General features: G+C 40.4%; 1 protein-coding gene across 12 annotated transcripts in view; it reads right to left on the minus strand.

Moving 5' to 3' along the window:
• NFIA (nuclear factor I A) overlaps window positions 1–21569 on the minus strand; it is a 254757-nt gene that overhangs the window by 55526 nt on the left and 177662 nt on the right. For 5 of the 12 annotated variants that reach the window (XM_087730425.1, XM_087730427.1, XM_087730423.1 and 2 more), the window contains 2 exons: window positions 7508–7594; window positions 6432–6470 (listed from right to left, as the gene is read on the minus strand). The exons of 5 other annotated variants lie outside the window; for them this stretch is intronic. In XM_087730425.1, coding sequence (XP_087586551.1) covers window positions 6432–6470; window positions 7508–7594 — 126 coding nt within the window. The remainder of the gene's footprint in view (window positions 1–6431; window positions 6471–7507; window positions 7595–21569) is intronic. 2 more of the 12 variants (XM_087730428.1, XM_009461219.2) reach the window with 1 other exon arrangement.

Consider the following 21569-nt stretch of genomic DNA (forward strand, 5'->3'; position numbering starts at 1 on the left):
AGCTGCATACCCTCTTCAGGATGACGGGAAAGATAATAAAGCTTCTGAGAAAGTGAAGAAGCTATTCTTCTACCCCTGGGCTAAAAAATCTGTTTGACTCATCTAAACCGTGGCAGGGGGAAGGGGCAGAGAGAACAGTGGAATATGGTTTAAAACTGTAGCAAGTTCATGTGATTGTGTCCAACCACTGGAATTTGAGGAGCTACAACAAAACTGATGAATGACCTTGCACTGTGGCAATGCTGAGCAGTGTCACATTCATATGGGGATGAATTTTATAAGGTTGAGACAGCTGTTTTCATGTGAAAATAGAGATTTTAATGTATCACTATGTTATAAAATTCAGTAGAAAGACAAACTGAAACACTGATAATTGGTTCCTACTTTTGTTGTATTTGTTTGGCATCATTGTTCTGATTGCCATTATTATCACTTCTTTTTTTTTTATTTCAGGGTATTCTGAAATGTATTGGTTTGGAACAGTCCAACTCTACAATGTTTTTATTTTGTTTGAGGCTTGTAATGACACATTTTATTTTGAGCGATCATATCCATCAGATCTCAAGAAAAAAATGGCTGCTTCCTAGTTCAGAAGAACATGCAAACAGGAGCTTAATTACATCACTTAATATTGACCAAGAGAAAGAATAAATGAGCTTGCCAGCTCATTTCCAAAGCATGTTTTGTCCTTTAAGAGGGGAGGGTATGACAGAAAGTTAGGCAGTGCAAAGCAATTAGCATCATTCACATTTTATGTTGCGCTAGCATGGTGCTCCAGCAGCAAAATTCAAACATTCTTTGAATGGGTTAATAAAAGAAGAAATACAGTCGGCATGCAAGAAAAAGGTTTCCAAGAACAAGCCAAAATATGTCCCATTCTTCTAAATTTATCACAGCCATGTCACATTATCCTTGAGACTGCCAGGAATGTCAATTTTTTTGCATTTTTAAAAAAAATCTCATTTAGCACCATATGTTTGGTTAATGTGCCTGATATATCCTGCGTATTCTTTAGTCCATCCATTTCTAATACTCATTTTCTTTTTTTTCCCCCTTGCTAAGCCATATGTTACAATGCTGGTCATTCTATCGAAGCTCCTTTCTCGAGCTGAGAGCGAGAGTGAGGGAACTCAGGTTTAATCACCCAGAAAAATTTAAATCTGATGATACAAGTCTTACTTTTAGGTAAGCAGTCTCAACACTTGAGTTAGCATGGTGTATATTCATAGCCCGGTGCCTATGAAAATCAGGCCACCTATGAGACAGCATGGTGTATATTAACAACCGTGAGGCAGGAACTAAGATGAATGACTAAATATGGAATTAGGTGTTTAATTTTTGGCACCCATGTTTGAGACTTTTGGCTAGTTTTAAAGGTCTTCTGTTTCATACCTAATGAGTTTTAACACATTTAGCGGTCCCCAGTTCGCAGCCTCCCCTCCTGTGTTGCTCAGGGATGCAGGAAATTAAAAAGTTAAAACTGAAGCTACCCTGGGCAGAGCCCAGGGAGGATGCTGCTGCCTTACACGGCTTTCCTCAGCATTGTTCCCAAGACCTAATGAATATTGGGGACCACTGCACTGAAGACCAGATTTCAGCACTTCACATGGCCCCAAGGAAGGGGCAGTGCCAACTCCTAAGGACACCTCTGAGTCCCAACTCTCCTCTGTCTCCTCTCTGGTGCAGGGCAGCAACAAATTACAATATCCCCCAACCCGTCTCAGCTGTGCTGGCCGGTGAATAGGGAATGGAGCCAAGGATCCTCCCCGTTCCCTGCCTCTTTCTATCCATCTGCTCCGAGCAAGGAATAAACAAGAACAGCCAGAACACAACGGCTGGGTAACCCAGGTGGGGTTTAAAAGTGTTTCTTACCATTCTGTGTATAGGACTGTTGTCCAAATCACAGTCACACCTGGCACGTTTAGGAAACACACATTTCATAATTCAGGTCTGAGTCTCCTCTGAATGTTATTTAGAGTGCCAGAGAAGAAAATCAGACTTAGTCTATTTTCATCTTATGGCAGCTTTTAACTACAGAATAAATGGAGAAGTTAATTGCTAAATAAAAAAGAAAATAAAGGGATTTGTGGCATAAAACGCAGATGGAAGTCTGAGTGGGTGTGTTACTTTAACTTACTGTACTTGTGTTCATGTGATTGTATGTGTATGCCAAACATACATGGTCTTAGCCTGCTCCCATTAACATGAATCCATTTTTTTCACTGGACAGAGGGAACCAGATCAAAGACCATGATGGTGCTAAATGGAACAAGATGTGTACTTTCGTATTTTTTTCCAAAAGGAAATATTAATTTGACATTGGTTTTTCAGTTGAAAAGAATTTTAATTGCAGTACACAATAAGCAGAAAATTCAGACAACAATAATCTTGAAACTGTTAGCAGCATTATATTTCTATCAAGGAATTTGTGTGCCTTTTCAACATTAGAGCTTTCTGAATTTTCATTAATTTGGCATTTCCCTAAACACACAAGTTATTTTGTTCATTCCACATCATGCATCACACCCTTCTGCTCAATGCATAATGCAAGCGTAAATGGGATCCTTGTCCTTGAGAGACTCTGGTTACTGGAGCCATTGCACGGATGTTGAAGTCCCGCAGTAAGACTTTCCAAAACTCTGCACTTCGCAAACCTCCAGCCCAAGTTTAATCAGTGAATGCACAGGAATACTTCGTGTTCCTCATCTTCTAAGGGACACTGGAGCATTGTGATGGTTTTAATTCCTCTACCTCCTTATGTTTGCCAGTACTAGAAATGCACCACATAAGAGTCTTCCTTGAGTACAGCTAAAGATCTTCAAATTTTCATGTATGAGGCTGATATATATTTAAATGGACCAGAAAATGATGCGTGAGAATTGAATGCACAAATCCTTCCCAGAACAAATAAATATCTATGAACCTATTTTCCATATACCTATGCACCTTACTAACAGAGGTACTGAAATTAGGATTAACTCTGATGGAGTGAGTGGAGTCACAGCAGTGTAAGAGGAGAACAACTCCCCTTCTCTCCAAATCTATACCTATATCTGTATCTGTATCTGTATATCCATCCAATTTCACTTGATTAATTACTAACATTATTCTGACTGCACACATCTTAAATAACTCCATCTCAAGTTAGCCACATTGGTAGACCAGCTAAAATTCATCTCCAAACATGACTTTTGGATAATTACCCCAATATTCCCAGTAGCTCTCTGCCACTAGACTCTTCATGGAGATTTCATAACAAAAGCTATGAATGAAATATGGTTTGGATCTTCATTCTCAAGGGGCACTATGAAAATGAATCACAGAAGCTCAGATATTACCAGGTGGACCATGAACTCAACAACATGCAGAACAAATAGATGATGAAGAAAAACAAGCCGGCTGTTGAAGAAAAAACTGGTATGTGGGAAGAATTTGTCAAGGAATTTTCATCTTTCTGTGCAAATTATTCCAGCAATTTCACTGAAATCAGTATCAACATAAATGCTGATCAGCTGCTTTTTTTTTCTGGGGAATTCTTAATTTCAAGCTTCTTGAAATTTTGATGGCTATACTACTGTCAATCATAGTAAGCCTGTTCTACTTAGTGCTGAGCAAACTTTATTTGTCATCAGCTGAGATATGATCACACTAACTGCCATCCATCAGTTTACTGTATTAGTTGCTCCAGTATACACAAAATACAACGCAAATGGAAATTCACTCATCCTAATGAAGCGCTCTTTAGTTTCTACGTTCTGAATGGATACTTGCTCCCCTGGTCACATTCTGAGTGAGTACCTCACTTCACAGGACTAAATCCAGCTTAATAAACAGTGATTTTACACAAGAAAAATGAAAGCTCTCCCTCTATCCACTTATCAAACTACTGCATATGCATCACCAACACACACAACCAGTTTCCTCAGAACTCGACATCTGACAGATCCTCAGGAAAACAGAGCTAATCTATCCGTACCCATCAACATCGTATCATAGGTGACTGCCAGATACTTAAGAAGCTATCCAAAAGAAATGTCACAACTCTTTTTCAAGACACTACAAAAGAAATGTTCCAAATAAAATCAAGCAAATGCACGTACAAGTAAATGAGCCAAAGAACTTAATAAAAAGAGATTGATTAAAATGAGGACCAGAATGTTCAAAAAGGACTGAGAGAGAGAGGTGCCAAAGGCGCATTAAATGGATTCAATGGCTTTAGGTTTTAAATGCTTTTGGACTCCTCAGCAATTTTTAGCCAAAAATGATAATTCAAGTTAGAATCAAAATTCTGATGTCACTTAGGAAAAAGAAGGTTGAAATTTCTCCTTTGTAAATGAGAACTGCTCTATTTACAGAGGAGAAATATCAGTTTATACCAATGGAAAATCTTGTCTACGGAATTTTAAAACTGAGCAGTAGAAGATTCATCATTATTTTAAAACCCTACCCCATTAAAATCTGCCTTAAATGTTCCCATAAAGTGTATTATCTTATCTGTTTGCATCTATGTTTACAGCATCATCTGAATTGTTTTAGATCTCCTAAGTTAGTCTTCATTCTTGCTTTGTTGTCCAAGTGGTTCTTTCAATAACTAATAAACTAGTAGCCAAGATATTACCAACTTCCTCAAAATATAATTGCATGAGTTTTATAGTTGAAAACTTTAATGAGAAGTGTAATAAACAGCAAGATAATTCTCCCTTTGATTTAATGTTAGTTTCAGTATCATTTTGCATTGTATAAATACCTATTGTAATAAGAATAAAAAAAAATTCTAATGACGTCTTTAGACATCTCATCATTTAAAATTCATGACTACATTTGTTTCATTTCAAATGTTGTTTGAGAGTTTTTCAGCACACTTGGCAGATTAGATATAGCAGCAGGGACAAACTGCAGCCATCCATAGGAGAATATACCTTTATGTGGGTGCTTTGGGGATGGAACATCTATAGCTGTAAGGCAAAAAATGCCATCATAAATTTGGATGGCATTTACAAAGCCCTCTAAAAACTCTTTGCATATGATTATAGCTGAGGTATGATATTTTTGCAAGTAAAAGACCCAGAATAGATTTATGTTTCAACTATATCTTCCTGAGATGCATATGGATGCTAAATTGCAAGTGATACTAAAGGGAATTTTAGTAACTGGAGAGGATGGAGTCAAATTTTCTGGTTTCTTTTTCTATTTTCTTAAAAATCATTTGCTCATTATTTGCATGCCATCAAAAGATCATTGGCTATCCAGACTATATATAACAATAACGGCTGCTAAACACTAAAGGCATGAGATGGAGATGGGTAAATAGGCAGATTTTTTTTGACCTGTGACCTCAGTAATGTTTTAAAATTACTTTTATGATGACAAGACTAATTTTGGTGTTAATATTGGTTTTGAAGACTTAATCGGTATACACTGCCACTGAACATATGTTTTAATTAATAAAAGAGCTGTGGTCAGGACTGAAAATAGCTCAGGTAATTTACCATGTACTGTAGAGTCACCTGATTTTTGCACAATTTGAGGTGAAGAGTTTATATATTATTCCAAAGAAAGAAAGAGTTGCAAACTGAATTCATGTGCATCGTACCAAACCAAAATGGATTTATAATTTGACAGGTCAAGAGTGTACTCATGGAACTGTTATGTATTGCTATCCAGTGGTTCTTGGTATTTTTGCCATATGACTGCCCAGGTTTGACAGCCACAGGACTGAACAGTCATCTCATTTCTCCGTAACACAAAAAATAATTTGTAGCTGACCTACAGCTGCTGTGCTCTTTTACTGGAAAGTGTCCATTGCCAGTTGTACGCTGGTGAGCACCCACTGGAATGGCACTGTGGACCTGCCACCGGCAGCTCCTAGGGAAGGCTTGGCAGCTCCCAGGCAGCAGAGACTTAAACTGCTTTCCAGCAGATCGGTTCTCAGGCAGGTGGTATCAGATAGGTGAAATCAGCTTCACTTTTCTGCATTCCCAATGGCTTTAGGATTCTGGGAGGAACAAAAAGTCCCCCTGGAAAAAATAAAATGTTCTATTGCAGAGAAGGCAGAGCACAGCAGTTTGGCTTTGGTATCATTTCCAGAGGAGCAGTGTATGACCATGCCGCCTGCAGGTCTGCTTGCATGATCTGCCCAACACCTCTCTCATCTGCTGAGCAATTTAAAACACATCTGACAGAGAGGCAGAGGGCTCGCAGGGAAAACGTCCCTGAAAGTTCAATGAAAACAGGCATGGGAAGAGCAGAGGTAACAAATAAGTGCTCCCTCCAGTGCTGTCGCTCTGGCAAAGTGCTCAGCATGAGCTCTCTCCTTACTAGACACCGGAGAACCCACACAAGAGGGACACCTGGTACATCCCCCCAACCAACACAAAATGTCTATGCACCGAGAACAAGAGCATTGGCATTGTTTGAATAAGCACACCCACCATGTAGTGCTCCGCGGTGTTCGGGGTTTCTTAGATATCCTAATTTTATAAAAGAAAGTAAAAGAAGAAAAAAGAAACAAGGTGAGAGAGAACACTATCATATTTTGTAGCAAGCAGGATACTGTGTGAAATCTTGGCCCAGTGAAGTGATAAGGGGGAAGCTTTCAGTTTGCTTAAGGGAAAACTTATGAGCAAATAGTAAAATTACCAAAATACCACATTGCAGAAAATGGGTGCATTTAGGTTCAATTAAGCTGTAAAAAGGAAAATGGCACTTTAGCTTACAAAAATGAAGGGACATAGGGAGCTATCAGAAGTAATTTTACAAGATTTGTATGCATGAGGATGCTGCTTCACTGGACCAAGAAAGCTACAGTATGGGACAGGATTTTTCTTTTATTAGACACTTTGCTAGACAGCTTTGTCGAACCTCAGAAACTGCTGCTCTGGCATTATGAAATAATCCTACAAAACTTGCTCTCACGAGCTTAGGAACACAGAAAAATAGCCATGCCAAATCAGATTACAGGGATCCACCTAGCCCAGTATCCTCTCTCTGACAGTGGTAACTAATGGATGCCTAGAAAAGAGTAAAAGACCAGGGAAAGCATACAGTGATAATTCTCCAAAATACTCTCCCAGCCTCCAATGATTTGTGATTCAAGGACTTCTAGGACAAAGTTGATATCATGGTATTGAAGATAACTTGCATCCAAATGCACAGATTTACGCCCCCCCTCCTCCCCATTTTTTGCATTTTTACCCCCGTGAGATTTCTACTAGTCACAAAAAAAAGGTTTCACAGTTTGGTGCTGGCAAGTCCAGTGTTCTTGCCACTAACTCTGAATGAGCTAACAGCTTTCAAGCCCAATGATGTTATGTGTATAAGAGCATCCAACACTTTTTCCTACGTAAAAAAGTGACGCGTGCTGAGGTGCTCTAAGTGTATATACTTTGGGAGATTTTAAATTTTTTTTTTAAAAGCAAGAATCTGGCTGTAAATTGATATTAACATTTTTCAGTATATGTGTAAAACACATGTTTCAGAAGAATAGAAGAGAGAAACTGTCACTCACTGGGAAGCTTTAGAGCTATCTGGCTCCCTGGGAAACTGCATGCAACTATTCTGGTGTCCAAGGGTTTGACCAGTGAGTTTCCTCTTCCTGCAAAGAATGAATGCAGAAGTAATAGAAAGTCTGAGGGGGAAGATTTTAGCAAATGGCTAAAGATACTCCTATTCTGCCCACTCCAGCAGGTAGGAAGCAGGTGGTGGTGGTGGAAGAAAAAGGGTGGGAAAGGAGAAATGCCTACCTTCCCCTCCCAGCAGCTGGCAGAGGGCAAGGGCAGGAGGCTAACCTAGGAGAGACTCGCAGCTCAGCCCTCTGAAATCCCTTTGTGATGCTGCACTGATATGCAACGATGCTGACAGGTCATCGCAGTCCCAGCACCGCCACACAATGTCAGGACGTTCTGCTCTGATTATCTGGGGTCTTGCTGTGACTCCCTTTCAGGACGGAGCATGGCTCACCGGCACTTCGTGATTGAAACTTAGCACACTGGGGTGGCGTAGCTTCATTAATGCTGTTACCGGTAACATAAAAATCCTGTATGCCCAAACAGGAACAGTGACTTCTTAAGCATCATGCTTATTTTACTATCCGCTTTTCAGAGGAGTTTTCTGACGTTTTAATTTTCTAATCAAATCGGTGCCTACATGTGAAATTTTTACTTCATTTATAAAAAGAATCAGTAAAAGTAGGGGTCTAAAAAAAAAGCTTATCCTTACATTTTTGATGGTATATTGACTTTGTAAGAGTCTAAAGGCAGGAGTGATATATTAGGGAGTCTCTATAACTTTACTTAAAGCAAAAATTGGAAAGTGATCGAAAAGTTTTATAGAGGAGAGCAGAAATATAATTTTAAGCCTCTTAAAATTGCCTGAACTGTGAAGTCAAGTAATGAACACTAGAAAAGGATCTGTCAGCTGGAATCAAAGCTTAGACTAGTCAGCATTGTCTTCCTAAACCTTATTATGGCAAAGATTTTTCATCTCTGCACTCTGTTCATCCCAACAAATAAACCGACTTGACCTCCACCTGTTACTTGGTGAAGTCCACTGTCATCTTTGACTAAACCCTATTCTTTCCCTTCAAAGCCCTCTGCACCACTGAGAAGGTGGGAAGACACAGCTGTGCACTGATTCAAGTTGGTATCAGTTCATAATCAGACAGCAATTCACAGTACAAATTACAAGCAACAGAGGAGAAAAAAAAAATGTAGTGCCAATGAATTCTGGAAGGGGGCAACATTTTTCATCAATTTAACAATGAGATTTTCATAGAAAGAAGTGATTTTTTTGTGTGATATTATGAACTAGCATTTGAGGCAAGAAACATTTTGCTTATGCCATAACAATGAACCTGTGCTAACACCACATAGGAAGAATTGAAGAACATAATGGAAGCTATTTGTGTTTCTTTTATATTTCATAAGTCGAATGCATTAACTGTTTCAAAGAGGTTCAGCTCCAAATGTGTGTAGGTTTCTAGACTTAGAAACAAGTCACGGCTATATAATGTAACATTGCTAAATAAAAAAAAAATAATATTATGGAACACAGAACAGCAAGATATGTCATGAGGAAAACCGTATAGCTATAGCAGTCATTTCTTCAAATATATCATCATGACAAAACCATGTAAGAAGCTTTCTAATACAAAGACATATCAGAAAAAGCCATTTCATATAAAGTTGGACTTCTCTGGGTGATTAATGCTACGTTCAACAAAGGAGACAGTGTCTGTCTAATTACATTAAATACTTATCTTCTAGGGATTGGCAGGGTGTTTCTGCTCAATGTCACTTTTCATGACAATGTAATGATAGATCCGTTTACTTACCAGTGCCATTAGCAAAAATTGTACTGTTTTCTCAACTGCCCTCATATCACGAAAATATTTGATTAGCACACTGTAGCTTATCTAATACTCTAAGCAACATATTCTGCATAGTTTTCTCTCTATTAAAAGAACAAGATTACAGCTCGTAAAATTTTTATTGCACTCACACAAAAATAAATGAATAATGTGTGATATACTTCAAGTATCTTACTAGTTCACAAAACAGGTTTATTTGATTTAAAATATTAACTTGTAGTTAAAATATTAAGATTTTGGGGGAAACAAGCAAACAAACAAAGTCAGTGCTCTGAGGCAGTACTTCCCATCCAGTCTTTAGTTACGATTTCCTTTTCATTTCAGCACACCTTTTGAAACTTTTAATACCTTGGGGGGGGGGAGGGGAAGCTTTCATTCCTTTGCTGAAAAATAGATATGGCCATCTCCCAAGTCTTTAAAATTCACCACATCGTGAACTGACTCTTCAGAGTCATGCTACTGTGCCAACATACAAAGAACAATAAACCTCTGGAAGAATGTACACAGCGAAGGCAGTTTATATAGTAACAAGATAATTTCATAAACCTATATTGAAGAGAAAGGCTGTGATGTAACATTCTAGCAGTATATATCAGCTACCTGGTATTTACTAACAAGGTTAAACTACTATCTGTTTGTCTCAGCACTCTTCATAATTCAGTTTTTAATGGATGGACAGGAAAAGTCAGCAGTGTATGGCACAGATCATTTTGGAAATAGGACAAGACAGCTTACGGCAGTATCTATTTCAAAACACGCTCCATCTTTCCATACGATCACATCACAAGTCTATACTTAGCAACTATAATACTTAAAATCTACTCATAAATCCTTTGAGGGGTAGATTTCGATTTCTAAGTAAAACAGCAAATTGGAAAAAACAAAGAATCCTGAGGAGGAGGTGTCACTGTCAACTGGTACCACGTATAGTGCATCAGTTCTCATCTTCTTGGTATCTTATGCCTGTGCAGGAGAAGGCACATGGGAAGCTTCCTTCAGTGAGGAGTTAGGACATCAACACCATTTTGTTACAGCTGCTCACACTGCCACGAAATGGCAGCAAGAACGTACCAAAATTGACTCATATTAGGCATAACTCGACACAGCAATGCAGAATTAACCAAAACTGTCTTTTAAAATCCCTTGCAAGTGACTCTTGCAGCGAGAGGATGACACCGCAGCCAACTGCCACATATGACTCTCCAAATTAATAATGGATTTAGGATATTCATTCCCTGAGCTGCGAGGGTTCGGGGTGTGTCTGCAATTATCTAGATATAAGTCTGACACACATTATCCTTCTATCAATGTCATTTCCCTTAGTAGCCAACAGATTATCAGCAGCTTTGTGATATTCCAGGTGTCAAAGAAGAATTAAAACCACAACAATTGCACAAACAAAGGGACAAAAGACGGGATACGTGTTTCTGAGCCCTGCATATCAATTTAATATGTGCAGCTGACAATGATGCAAATGTCCTCGGGAGAGAGGCAGCAAGATCTGTGCCCAAACATACACACACCACCGTCAGCAAGATGGCAGGGAACAGAAGCAGTAGGATTCCCAGCCCAGGACACATGCCTCAGCAGGCAAAGCAACCCAATGAAACAATCCTCTGGTTGGGGAGAATTTTGGAAGCACCTGATATGGAAAAGGGCCCTAAACAAGCCAGATGGTACTTTTAGCTGGCAGCAGAAAGTAGGAGACAGCCAAAAACATTACAGCATTTCCCCAAGAGGCCAGCAAATCGATTTTTAACCATTTTTTTAAAGTGACGCTATGAATATAAAAAATAATGTTTCTATGCATTTTTAAATCGCTAATTTTATGAATAATACACTTAAGAAGGCCACAACTGGAAGAGATGTGAAAGCAATGGATTTTTACTTTCCCAGGGTGGTTGTATATTTGACATCAGGTTTCTATTCAGTCACTGCCACTGTTTACTCTGAATTAAGTGCCAGTTTTTGTTCAGGGTTTTCCACATAACATTAAAGAGAAAAATCCTGCAAAAGTAGAGAAATAGCACTGTAAAATCACAATAGCACAACAGTTAACAGGACACAGGAGAAATGTTGTTTGTAAGACTGCTTTGCCCTCTTAAAACCTGTTCCCCACAAATTATTGGGTTTCTAGATGATGATTTTTTAACAGAGGGCAAACAATTTATTTCATACTCACAGGTTCCCATTTGGCTAAGGATTTGCATAGGAAATACAGCTGTTTTGGGGATCTTTTAATTTTTAAAATCTCCAAATGGCCAGGATTTGCAGTTCTGTCTGGATGACAGGACTCTCTTCAGGAATCATTTTGATGTCAGATGTCAAACCTTTACCTTGACAGTCAGAAGTAGCTCCTTGTTTTCAGCGGTTTTCATTCAAGGAATGGAAAAGAGATGTAGGTCGTAAGGACCAAAAGGGAAGGCCGAGGCAGAGGAGTCATGAAACAAGTGGGAATGACCACTACCCTTTGCTTCAAACATGCACCTCACACCTAGGACTGGCCAAGTTCAGAGGAAGAATCAGGATGATGCTTTACTTTCATTTGCCGTTATTTCGATTAACAGTAAAGGCAAGCCCTACGACAGGGTTAAATCTGGACTACACCCAAAGTGCCTTCTCCTGTTTGGAGCAAGGTAGTGCATTAGCATACTCTATCACAGATAATACTCCTGGAGACAAATGTGGGCTGCTGTAATAAAATGGGATGTTACACTATGTACAAAGAAAGTCCATACACTTCTATTTTTCAAATCTCATTGGCTGTAAATGCTTACTTTTAAAATAAAATGTATTTCCCTCCTATAGGTGGAATCTAAGACTTTGCCTCCAGCCCTTGCTGATATAAAATAGTCCCACTCTTTTCAAGAGTACTGTTCTTGGACATGAGGACTGCAGGTATCATCTCACTTTGCTGGCTTTTGGGGGTTCGAAGATCTGCACGCAAATCCCAGTGAGGCAAATGAAGACTGTGCACAAAACAGTACAACAGCCTATAATTTTCCACCTAATTTTAGCAACAGGATCTCTTATGTTATGCTTTTTGGTATATATCACACTAAAAATAGCAGCAACCACTGATGTAAGAGAATAGCAGAAAGGATGATCTCAGTAGGGCTGCGGGCTGTGCAAGAACGGTGTGGGCAAGCAGAGGTGGAGGATGCTATGGATTACCTGCTCTCCCCTGAGCAAGGCATCAGTGAAATCAGAATAGAACTGTGGCCAGTATACACACTAGATGAAGCCACTGCTGAACTTTAAGTCTTTGTGGAGCTGGAAAATGAAAGGAAACTAAGAGTACTTAAACAGCATCCCTTATTTAGGCTGCAGTGTTCTCATTACAGTCACTCCAGCGGGGCTTGGCTGTATGGGGTAGCACTGCATTCATGCCATAAGCTCTGGGGTTATGGGTCAAGGTTACAGACTACCCACTTTGGGTGAACAACATAGCTGCTATCACAGCACATATACATTCCTGGAGGTATACGATGACTCTGCAGCCACTCAGCCAAATTGTTACCTGAGCTAACAGGCTGCTAGACAGATTTCTCTGCTTTCCTATGCTCACTGACTGCTGCGGTCAAAGTGTTGGGGCAGCACTTAACTTGAAAGAAAGTAACCAGGGAATGATTTATTCACTACTTCTGGCAGTAAAAAAAAACCACCAAGGAGCATCAAGAAAAATGATCAGGCAACAGACAAAAGACATGGTTCTTCCTTAAACAGCACAGAGTAAAACTGGAACTCTATGCCATGGGATGTTGTGCAGGCCAAAATAAAGAATGGGTTAAAAACATCTGAGCGCCTCTCCGAAAGAAAAGTCCACTGAAGGCTGTCAAACACAAAGATGCAAACAAGAGCCTCTGGCTCATGAAACCAAGCTGTTTGCTGCCAAAATCTGTGAGGCTGTACTCTGAAAAGCATTACTGGATGCCTGTCCTGCTGTTGTATTCTTTCCTTATGTGTCCACTACCAGCTCTCGTCAGACAGCACACTGGGCTAGGTGAGCCTTCAGTCTAGCTGAGAAGAGCCATTTTTTCCTCTCTGTGGGTAGATCCACAGTTTTTGTAGGCTGGAATGTGCTGTACCTGGCAGCTGAGAAACAGGAAAAGTGCAGGAGGTATCCAGCTCAATAAAATTAAGATCTCAGGATTGGTCCTCACTTTCTGCAGAACCAGGGGAACACCTACAGTCAGTGTGGCAGACACATTGTGGGAAAGGAAACGAAAAAAAGAGATGTAATATGGTCTGCTTCCTGTTCCTAGTCCTGTACCATCTTCTCTGTCCCCTAAGACCTCTCATTGCACATTTTAACTTTGGGTGAAAATGTTTCCTTTAACATAAAGCCTGTTTTCTCCTCTAAAGCAAAGATCAAAACATGTGCATGGAGTACAGTAGCTGCACTGTGTGCTACGCAGTGGAGTGATGGTTGTACTGGCAATGTTAATAAACAGTGCTGAGAGCAGAACTTCTGCATAAAAAAGGGTGTATGTTACATCTCTCTCCCTCTCCCCTGTCTCATGCAATATTTACACAGCTGTGCTTTGTAAAATGTGTAGGGGAGTTTTTTATTATTATTTTTTGGTAATTTATTTACCTAAGATAGCCCAGCATCTGTTTTGCAGTGAGCTTCTTTCACAAAGTTTCACAGTTGCCTTGACTGATGCAAAAGGAGGTCATGGTCCCTACTCAGTGATCCTAAACCCATTTGTTTCAACCACTTAGCCATTCTATTTGGCTAATTTGTGCTCTGTTCTGTGTTTTTGGTTTGTCCTCTACTTGGAAATGTGCATCCCTTGGGGAACTGATCTGGCTAGGTGAGTATTGTAGTTATCTGTTTTATAAAATGCAGAAGTGCACAGGAATTTGCAATAATATGCATCGTTTACTGGCTCTCAATATGTACTGTATATTGGCTCTGAAGACTACTAATATTTTCCAGCTGCCTCCAGAAAAAAAAGAGTTCAATGCAGTCTTTGCAGTGGGTCCTTTCCCATGACTGCCTGCACAGGTGATGAAGACTTTTCCTGTGTCCTGAAGAATTAATAAGCCTGAACATTTCTATACCAGCAGCATACCACAGGAGATAAAATATTGCTTCTGCTTCCCAAACACATTAGAAAAAGCAAGTCTGCTGATCTTGACTGCTAAGACAGCACATGAAAGGAATGCAGTCCATTTCCTAACCAAGATCTAATCTATAGAAGAGTTTATAGATCCAAGTCAACATCCTGAATTGGTCCCAGAAGCAAACAAGAAAACTAGTTCAACTTTTGGAAGACAGGTACAATACTTTTAATGTGTTTAATCCCATTTTGCAATTAAACAGTCCCATGCTGCACTATCAGATGATCTTCAAGGATAACTGCATCAGAGGAGACCCGTCTGGAGCTCACAAAGATTCATGTTTGACAGACTCCAAATCAGCAAGAAACGCAGAGCCATATTCCGAGGGTGCTTCTGTCCTGTGGCAGCTTTATTCCTAAGCTTTCAGAGCTCGCCTCTGAACAGTGTCTGCTTTTGTCCCAATACCGAGGAAGCTTATAGTTTTCACTTGGTGACAAAAGTGAAGCACGAACTATATCACTGTCTTTGCTTTATGTGTATGTTAAACAGAATGGGTGGCAGAATATGGCTCAGCCAGCAAGGACATCTGAAGAACGTTAGGTCCATGGACTACCAATACAGCACTCCCATCCCAGGAATCCCACCGTCATCAGGAAGCATTGCTCCAACCTTTGTCAGGGAATAGTTTTCCATGCACTAAATCTTTCCTATCAATCTGAAAAATTATTCAGATTATGCTACCTGTATGTGGAGCCAAAGATCAGCTCAGGTGATATTGTGGCTGTCACGGTACACAGAAGATGTTCTTTAAACTTGATCATTGAAGTCAGTGGAAATAGTATGTATGGATGATGCTAGCACCAGGCCAGTCAAAAACACAGCTTTAATTTGATATCTGAAGTGAAACACTTTCTGTATTTTTTAACTCAGAACTCCTACAGCTCCATACCTATTTTAAATGATGCATTTCCTGACATCTGGAATTAGATGCAAGAAGCAGAGCCACAACATTGACTGACCGACTTCTCTGGGACCATACTGAAGGGATGTTTTCCTCAGGGGATTACAGCAAAGCTGAGGCATGTGCTCTAACACTTGCATGGGATTATTAATTTTATTAAAAATGGAAAGTACAGTTTAAGCTGAATCTCAGGGCCAAGTTTGTTGTGTTGTCCAGTGTCTGGAAAAAAAGGAGCCTTTGAGGGATGTGAAAACATCTAGGACTTTTCAATCTGAACTGACTTTTTAATCAGTAGTTCTTTCCTCACCTCGAACTTCCTTCCATGATTTTGAGACAGTAATGCCAGCAGCATGGCATGTTGTCACAGGTCTCATGCTACTATGTGAATTGCCAAAGAAAAGATGAGCTATTGATCCAGTGGTAATTTGCTGTCAAAATGACTATGTCTGTTATAGCAAATGAGTAGTGTTAATCATTTGACTTGATGAATGCTATTGCAAAAGACTGACAATGCTCAAAGCACCACTATTGACCTGCTGCATTTTTCCTGGCTCACATTAAGTTCTTGATCTTTGCTGGCCTTGACCAATTAGAGTTTAAGTTATCCATTAAGGTGCAGTTCTGGAAAAGTTCTGTTTAAAATAAACAACAACTTATATTGGTGAGTAACTCATCAACTATGCAACAGTCTGATTCTGATTGCCTGGCAGAGAAACACACACATTTTGTGCAGTATCTGATAAAAGATCTATAATGTGCTAACACAAACCTATCATGTAGCACCTGTGACTAACAGATTGCGATATCAAAGTCTTGATGCCTAAGTGCTCCTGTAAATGCATTAAACTTTTAGCGGCAGGAACTGTAGACTGCCAGTGACAAGGAGCTGATATGGTATTTCAGTAAAAGTTGATAAGTGTTACTGCTCTTAGAAGAAAAGAAAAATCTTATGTTCTTGAAAACCACTGGGCAGCTTGTGTTTTGATGGGATACTGTAATGCAGAGAGCAGGGATAAGGGAACACATGGACTCTATGAAAGCAAAAAGACATTTAAGAAAAGCTCTGTATTCTACCGTAGCTGGAGTTCCTTGAAGTATGCTCCCATCGTACGTTTGGCTTCAGGCATCTACCTGTTCACTTGAAACCAACTTTTTCGCTGGCAGCACGCTCATGGGGCCATGTTTAAGTCCATGTACCACTTAATGGAAGCATGAAAGGTAGCACAGGCCCAAGCACACTCTGCTTCTCGGCTGTGGCAGAACAAGGATGTTGGAAGAGTCTCTAAGAGTGGGGAGAAATGTGGGAAACTGTGTATAAAGCCTTGGAGATGAGAAGAAGCACGGGTCTGAATGGGAACAGGGAAATGGGGTGAACGGGAGCAGGAGTCCTAGTCATAGTATACAGTCTAACAAATCTCAGAAGTTGTTCTTCAGAGAAAATGAACAGTGGAAGTTTGCATGAACCTGGGAGGCAACATGTTCTGTCTGCCATACCGCTCATGGCATCTCTTCAGCTTAACAGCACAAATTAGCCTGATGAAATTCTCCCTGCTGTAAACCAAAATGTTCTGGCCACCAGAGAAACATGATCTGTTTCTGACCTCCCATTCAAAGAGCCAAACTATGCCGTGGGCTGGAGGTTTGTCTGGTTGCAAAATGTTCCCACTGTCTTAAGATATTAAGTTCAATGGAGGAAAAAAATGGCACTGGTGCCTGCTGATAGATGTGTCAAGATATGTAATGAAGCTGCTGCACAAGGCAGGTACGATCTTAATGGCTATGTGAGTGTGCTGTCTGACTTTTCTTTACACACTGAGAACTGGAGGGCAAGACAATGTCACATCTGGGAAATACTGCGTAAATATAATTGGCAGGGATCCTGGATGTAGACCTCCTCTGGTCTAAGGAAAAGAGACGTTTCCTTGGTTTTGTCTTTCTTAAATAGGTCTATGAGTATCCAAACAGTTCAGCTTTAAGGAAATTAATAAAGGTCATGAAATTCCTGTGTCTAGTTATGATCCAGTGAAAACTGCCCACTACAGCAAGTCACTGAAAAGTAGTGCCAGGGAATTATTTGATATTGAATACTCCAGGTCTGAAGTTGAATGTTTTCCCAGTACAAAGGGATTATTTTTCTATTCCTTATTTTGTATAATACAGGGTTCTCATGTTTTTCATCATATTTTCTGCAGTCAGTGCCTTGAATCTTTGGCAGTAATGCAGCACAATCATTGGAAACTTCCCTGAGCTCTGAGTTAGTGCATGGCGTCAAGTCTTTTGATAAGCCCATAGACCTTTTGCCTGACGACAGATCAGATGCACTCTGCATCACTGATGCTGGGACATACTATACATATTTTATCTTCTAGGTAGCACCAGGCAACAACTGTGTTTAGGGCATAAAGAATGCACAAAGAACACAATCTAGGATCTCCCTCATACCACTTTCTCTGGCATTTCCAAGATATAATTCCAAACAGACTTTGAAAACAAACTCTTGTGGTCATCTAATATATGCCTGAATGAGTCTTTCTGATGTGTAATACACATACAAAAGTTTCTTAGTAAATATGGAGAAGTTTTCTTGCGTGCTGAGAATCTGCTAAGAAGAAAGCCCATGCCAGATTTAAGAAAAGGGTTATTGAAACAAGAGTTTGGACTGGTTGCCTGCATGTGGTTGTTCCATAATCAGCAATGGGGAGAGACACGGTACCATTAAGTTAGGGGTCACTGTCACTGCAAGGGAAATACGCCAAAATAGGATCTCAGCTCCTCAGCTGCATAGAAATTACTCAGAAATTATTTTCAGACAGTCCCATAGATGGTGGCATGAGAACGAGCAGCACTAGCCTGAGTGGTGCAGCAAGCAATCATAAGGCTGACTTTAATAGCATCTTTACTACCAAAGACGTGTCCAGCAGTCTAACAGGGAGCTCTCTAGCTTACTGCAGGTTCATATAATATTATCAACTTCATAAGCCCCTGGAACTGTAAATATGTCTTTCAGTCAGGCAGTGCAAGTGTTATTACTAATTCCTTAAGGTTTCTGCACTGAAAGTCTCATTTGGTTCCTGGGGTTTTCCAGGTGAAGACACACAAAAGCCTAGCACAGCGTGACTGGCAGCAGAACAGCTGGGGTGGAGCTGGGGCAAGGGAAGGTAGATGACCAGGGTATTAAAAGCCCCATCAGTCTTTCAGTGGAAGAAGGAGCACAGAGCTCCACCCATTTTGCAAACAGGTGCAGTGCTGTGAGTTGGTCAAAACCACAACTGAAGCAGAGCTAATTGTCCCTTCAGATATCTCAAGAAGCATAAGGAGTACAAACACATACCTTTCCTGGGATTACTGTCCTCCGGAGACCAAACTAACTTGTGGAAATACAAGTACCAGGAAAATCTAAGTAAAGAACCTAATAGGATTCACTGAATTTGCATCTTAAACATTTTTCCATGCCACACTGTAGAAATACAATGGAAGTAGAAATGGCAAATACCATCCATATGCTACACTACAAAATGACTGACAAGAGCACAATGTGAACATTAGTCCTGGACTGAATCAAGAGAATGCATTAAAAAAATGCATAAGTGGAATACTGATATACATTAACTCAATCTTCTCTTATTATGGAATTAAAAAACTTATACCTGTAATTATGGCTTACCCCCATTACAAGCAGAGCTGCCACAGAACTGAACACAGGCCAGCTTTGTACATGAGTTCAAAGCCAGTGTGATGTTGCCTTATTTTCTTACTAACATCATCTTTATCCTCTCTTGCCCTTCTTCTCAGTTAACAAGAGTTATGTACTGAAAGTGCTGAGATAAAGTAATGGTAAGGAGGATACCGCAAAAGGTATTTGAAAAGCAGAAGTAATTTACTACATGTCTGCTTTATTTTACTTTCTAAGCCTTCCTGTTGTGAAAGGAAATTCATCTTTTCTGGCAGACTTCAGCCTTTTTAGGCCTGAGAGCTCCCCAGGAGCTTTCGAGTGCAGGTAAATGGATGTGAGACTCAAGGAGTACAGTACAAGGAACATGGAATTAATGTTGGTTTTTGCTTTGGCTATCACGTCTGACATGTAAGAAGAGTGCTACATCCTTGCTTCCAAGAAGTATCTAGATGTAAAAAATGCAAGGCTGAGTCCTCTGCTCATTACTATGGGTCTGAAATGCCATGAATGGAAAGGTCATGCTGCTGGTGGGTGAAGCATGTAGGATCTACACCCAGCAAAGTCTCCATGTGAGGTAGATGTCAGGGTGCTCCAAGCCCCAGGGGCCCGTGATGTAAAAGCGCAGAGGAAGGACCGTGGATGGACAATAGGTGCAGCCTGTATTCTGCACGCAGCGGAGACCCCAAGAGTAGGCACAGGGGAAGCATCCACTGCCTAATCTAAATAGCACACAGAGTGGTTTTGTCCTCTTCTGTTCTCCTGCCAGTTTGCACATATGTTCTGAGTATACAGCCTGCCCTCCAAAGACCACTTACAGGGGCAATCACAGGGAAGCAAAGCAGGAAGAAAGTATCCAAAAAGGGAATTTGTTCAAGAGAAAAAAATGGAGACAGATGTAGAGCAACTAGTCACGGCTGGCGGTAAATAACCCTCTGCCTGGAGTGCTCTCTTTCTCTAAGAGGAGTTCACGTATTCCATTTCATATTTCCTTTCTAGGAAGTCAAATCTTTGTTTTCATGGCATTTGTTCTTTTTTTTTTTTTTTTTTTTTCTTTCCCCTATATACTTTTTCCCTTCTGTATGGTCTAAAATTGTCTTCTCATTTTCCCTTTCTCTTCTATATTATGCTCTCTTTCAAGTGCAACATTTCTCCAACCACCCTCTCATGCAGACCTAATTTCCCTGCACTGTCCCAGGCAACATCTTTTATTATACCCCTCTCATAGTCTCTGTGCCATGAGCACGTCCCGCTGTCTCTACCTGTGCATAAACATATGGGTGCTTCACGTCTGCTTGTGCGTTAGAGTCCCCACTTTTTCTCACGTGCACACCTCAGAATTAAGCAAATGCAACACACACAGACAGAATATTCATCGTCTCGCTCCCATAAACCTGTCAAAGCATATAGGCCAAGAAGCTATCTCTGCATAAATCTAAATCTCCTGTGAGGAAGCAATCTACTCAAAGGCAATAAAGCCAAAGGATATATTATTATCTTTGGTGTGGATCCTACTGGGCTGGGAGGTTGGCTGCTGGCTCCTCTCTGAACTTTCCTTCCCAGCCAGAACAGCCATCCCACAGACAAGTCTAAGCTTCCTTTCCTTGGTCTGATTTCCTCCTCCTGTTGTTTGGCTGGTAACCCAAAGGACAGGGTTTAATTACGGAGTTTGGAAACCTGGCTTACACTGCTCTGCCAGCACAGGATAAAACTTCAGTCTGCCTTCAGAAACAGCATCATTCTGCACCGCTGATACCTGCATTATCCCATGCAGCATAAAATGAACCACATGGAAGAAATGCCAAGTCAAACAAAAAGATGGTTTTAGTCTTTAAACTTCTACTGCAAATTTCACTGAGAAAAAACCAAAACACCGAAGCTCAGAGATTACTGTATGTTAAAACTGTGCCATCATTTTGACTGTAGATTAAATAAATGGCAAGGCCTTTTTCTGGACAGGAGAGACATTGGGAAGGATGGATTTGAAACAGGCCCCGGCTCCACAGCTCCCCTCTCAGAGAGGAATGCTGTGGCCAGTCACTGGGTAATATGGGATGTTAACATCATTTGTATGGCTTTCAGATGCCCAATATCTTTTCTAGGCAGATGCCCCACTGAAGACTCATAAAACATTTTACACTTATGGAGATAAAGCACTCATGTCAAATACAAAGGGCCAGACATTAATATCAGACCCATGTGTGATTCCTGAGGTAAGGCAGGGACTGTGCACAGCACCACAGCAGGATGTGTCCCTCAGCGGGGAGCACCTTGTGCCAGTGTCACCCTGGCATGAAAAGACACTTCAGTGCTGTTTTGTCCTTCACCACTGATGAGCTGTAGCAGTAATCTCTCTGCCAGCCATACTCCTGCAGTGACCCTGTTTTACAGAGAAGCTGAAGCAATGAATTCAGAGGAGAGGCTGCTGGAAAGCCACGGCAGAAGTATTGGGGTGGGGCTGCATGGATATAGCATAAAGATAGTTTGAAAGTGCATCCCACGCA

Source organism: Nipponia nippon, unplaced genomic scaffold (assembly GCF_047370975.1).
Source record: "Nipponia nippon isolate SJK-2023a ecotype South Korea unplaced genomic scaffold, ASM4737097v1 scaffold_5, whole genome shotgun sequence".
NCBI lineage: Eukaryota > Metazoa > Chordata > Aves > Pelecaniformes > Threskiornithidae > Nipponia > Nipponia nippon.